General features: G+C 55.9%; 1 protein-coding gene across 1 annotated transcript; it reads right to left on the bottom strand.

Moving 5' to 3' along the window:
- Positions 1-274: 274 nt before the first annotated feature.
- LOC103991089 (protein BIG GRAIN 1) lies at positions 275-1,679 on the bottom strand. Its single transcript, XM_009410453.3, has one exon. It carries the CDS (start codon positions 1,555-1,557, stop codon positions 484-486), a length of 1,074 nt encoding a protein of 357 aa, XP_009408728.2. The 5' UTR covers positions 1,558-1,679; the 3' UTR covers positions 275-483.
- Positions 1,680-2,204: the final 525 nt, after the last annotated feature.

Raw genomic sequence — 2,204 nt, 5'->3', positions numbered from 1 at the left:
ATAAACTTTGGGTGCTGTGAATGATCTCAAAATGATGGCTACTTTGATCGAGGCCCAATCAAACTGACCAAGTTTCTATTCTAAGCAAGTGTTCCATGGAATCCCTTTTTATCTACACCTTACCATATAATAACAACATATCATGATATTCTAATTATTTAAGATCAATCAAATGGATAAAGCTCCTCCAAAAAATAAATATATACTCCTTAATATATCCATGATATATATATATACACACAAAGTCATTGCCTTGAGATTCGTGAGAAAACAATTCAACTAAGGAATCCCACAATTTTATTATTATTATGGGATATTTCATGTCAGTTTTCCCAATCAAAATAAAAACCATTTTCCTATTTGCCATTTTTTATTTAGAAAAAAAGGCTAAAACTACAGAGAAAATTACATTTTAATTAGATTTTTTGGGGGGCTCCCATCTGCTTAATTTTCCCCATTTGATTCCAAATGGTTTCTTTTTTGTTACACGACAATACCACGAGAAATGGCGCGATTGGTACCGGGATGCGTCGTCTCGTAAACGGGAAGCTCGTGCCTGTAACCAACTCCGCCTCCTCCTCCCGCACCCATAACCGTCAGATTCTCCAGCTCGAACAGATCCGAGCTCGCATCGCTCATGTCGTCTTCCTCGTCCTCGAACCTTCTTAGGAGCTCCTCCACCCTTCTCCTCGCCTCATCCCTCGACTTCCCCTTCGCCGCCTCGGTCGCGAACGACCGCCGCCTGATCTCGGTCCCGGCCCCCGCGGCACGATCGCACGCGTAGACGCTCTTCTGGCCGCACGGCCGCAGGTCCTCGCCCATGATCACGCTCACAGGGTGGAACCTCACCGACCTCTTCACGCCCTCGTCGTCCGCCCCCGGCGCCCGTCGCGACGACGGCGTCTTGACGAGGCACGGCCGGGAGTGGGACGACGCCGTGGAGCAGGCCGGGTCGCCGACGTGGACGGCTGCGGCGGCGGCGACGGTTAAGGTTGAGGTTTTCGACTTCTTGGGGTTCTTCGCTGCGGCAGAGAAGAGGGCGTTGAGGAAGCGGCCGAGGCGGGCCCCCGGCGACGCCGGCGCCTTGGGTCGCCCCGGATCGCTGCGATTGCTGCGGATCGAGCCCGACTTCGTCTTCTCGCTGTGGTGGACGGCGGGCTGCGGGGTGGGAGGAGGAGGACGGAGGACGGAGGGGGACCGATCCGGCGCCATCACGCCGATCCGGATAGGCCTGAACCGGGCGCGGTGGCTGGATGCAGACTCGGGCTCGGAGGAGGAGGAGAAGCCGCCGTAGCTGGAGTTGTCGGAGGAGCTGGAGGTGGAGATGGGCAGGAGGCGGCCGGGTGGGGCTACCGCCTTCCCGCTCACCGCCGCGGCAGAGCGGTAGGACGGGGCGGGCAGCCTGGGGGAGGCGAGGGCGGCAACTGACGGGTTAGGCTCACCGCAGCCGTCCGACTCATCCATGGAGCGGTAGATGGCGTCCAGCAGCGTGGAGGAGAAGGACGGATTCTCGTGGCCACGCCGCGGCCGCTCCTTCCCCCATCTCTCCATTTCCATAAACCCGAAACAGAGTAATTCCAGTCACTCTTCTCTCTTCTTTCGAGTCTTTGCTGCTACGTCTCCTCTGCAAAAGAAGAGAAGCGAAGAGCGGGGGAGAAATGGAAGTGGGGAGGAGGCGGTGACGGGCTCTCCTTTATTATGGTCACTCGATGCGCGTGCGAATGCTGACGTGGCTCTTTTCTTTCTCTTTCCTCTCCCTGCTCTTAAGGTGTGGGGCTCAGATGGTCTCCACCGTTCGATCCTCTTCGATGTGCGGCTGATCCGGGGAGCCCACGCCCTCCAGGTACGTCCACCCGTTCGTTTTCTGGCGACTTATGTTACGATTGACTCCTCCGCAGGATGAGGAGGCCCCACGGCGAGAGTCGTGCCGCTTCACCAGTCGCGAGGCAGGTAAACGTAACGGGTAGATATTGGTTGGTGGCAATAGTGCTGCTCCTGCTACTCTCGCTTCCTGATTTTGTCGTAGTGCGCTAGTTCTAGCCGCCGCTTAACTTACGACCATACCGGCGCGCTCCATTCGCGGGTCGTGACTTAAAGTGGCGGGTGGATCGTGTGACTCACATGAGGCCGACGGAAGGCAGCGTGACGAGGTTCTAAATATGGCACCATATAATGTGGCGTTAAAACAAGTGGACTGGACCCGT

The sequence above is a fragment of the Musa acuminata genome, chromosome BXJ3-1 (genome assembly GCF_036884655.1).
Source record: "Musa acuminata AAA Group cultivar baxijiao chromosome BXJ3-1, Cavendish_Baxijiao_AAA, whole genome shotgun sequence".
NCBI classification, from domain to species: Eukaryota; Viridiplantae; Streptophyta; class Magnoliopsida; order Zingiberales; family Musaceae; genus Musa; species Musa acuminata.
The sequence above is the reverse complement of the archived record's forward strand: the minus strand, read 5'-3'. Positions and strand labels throughout refer to the sequence as shown.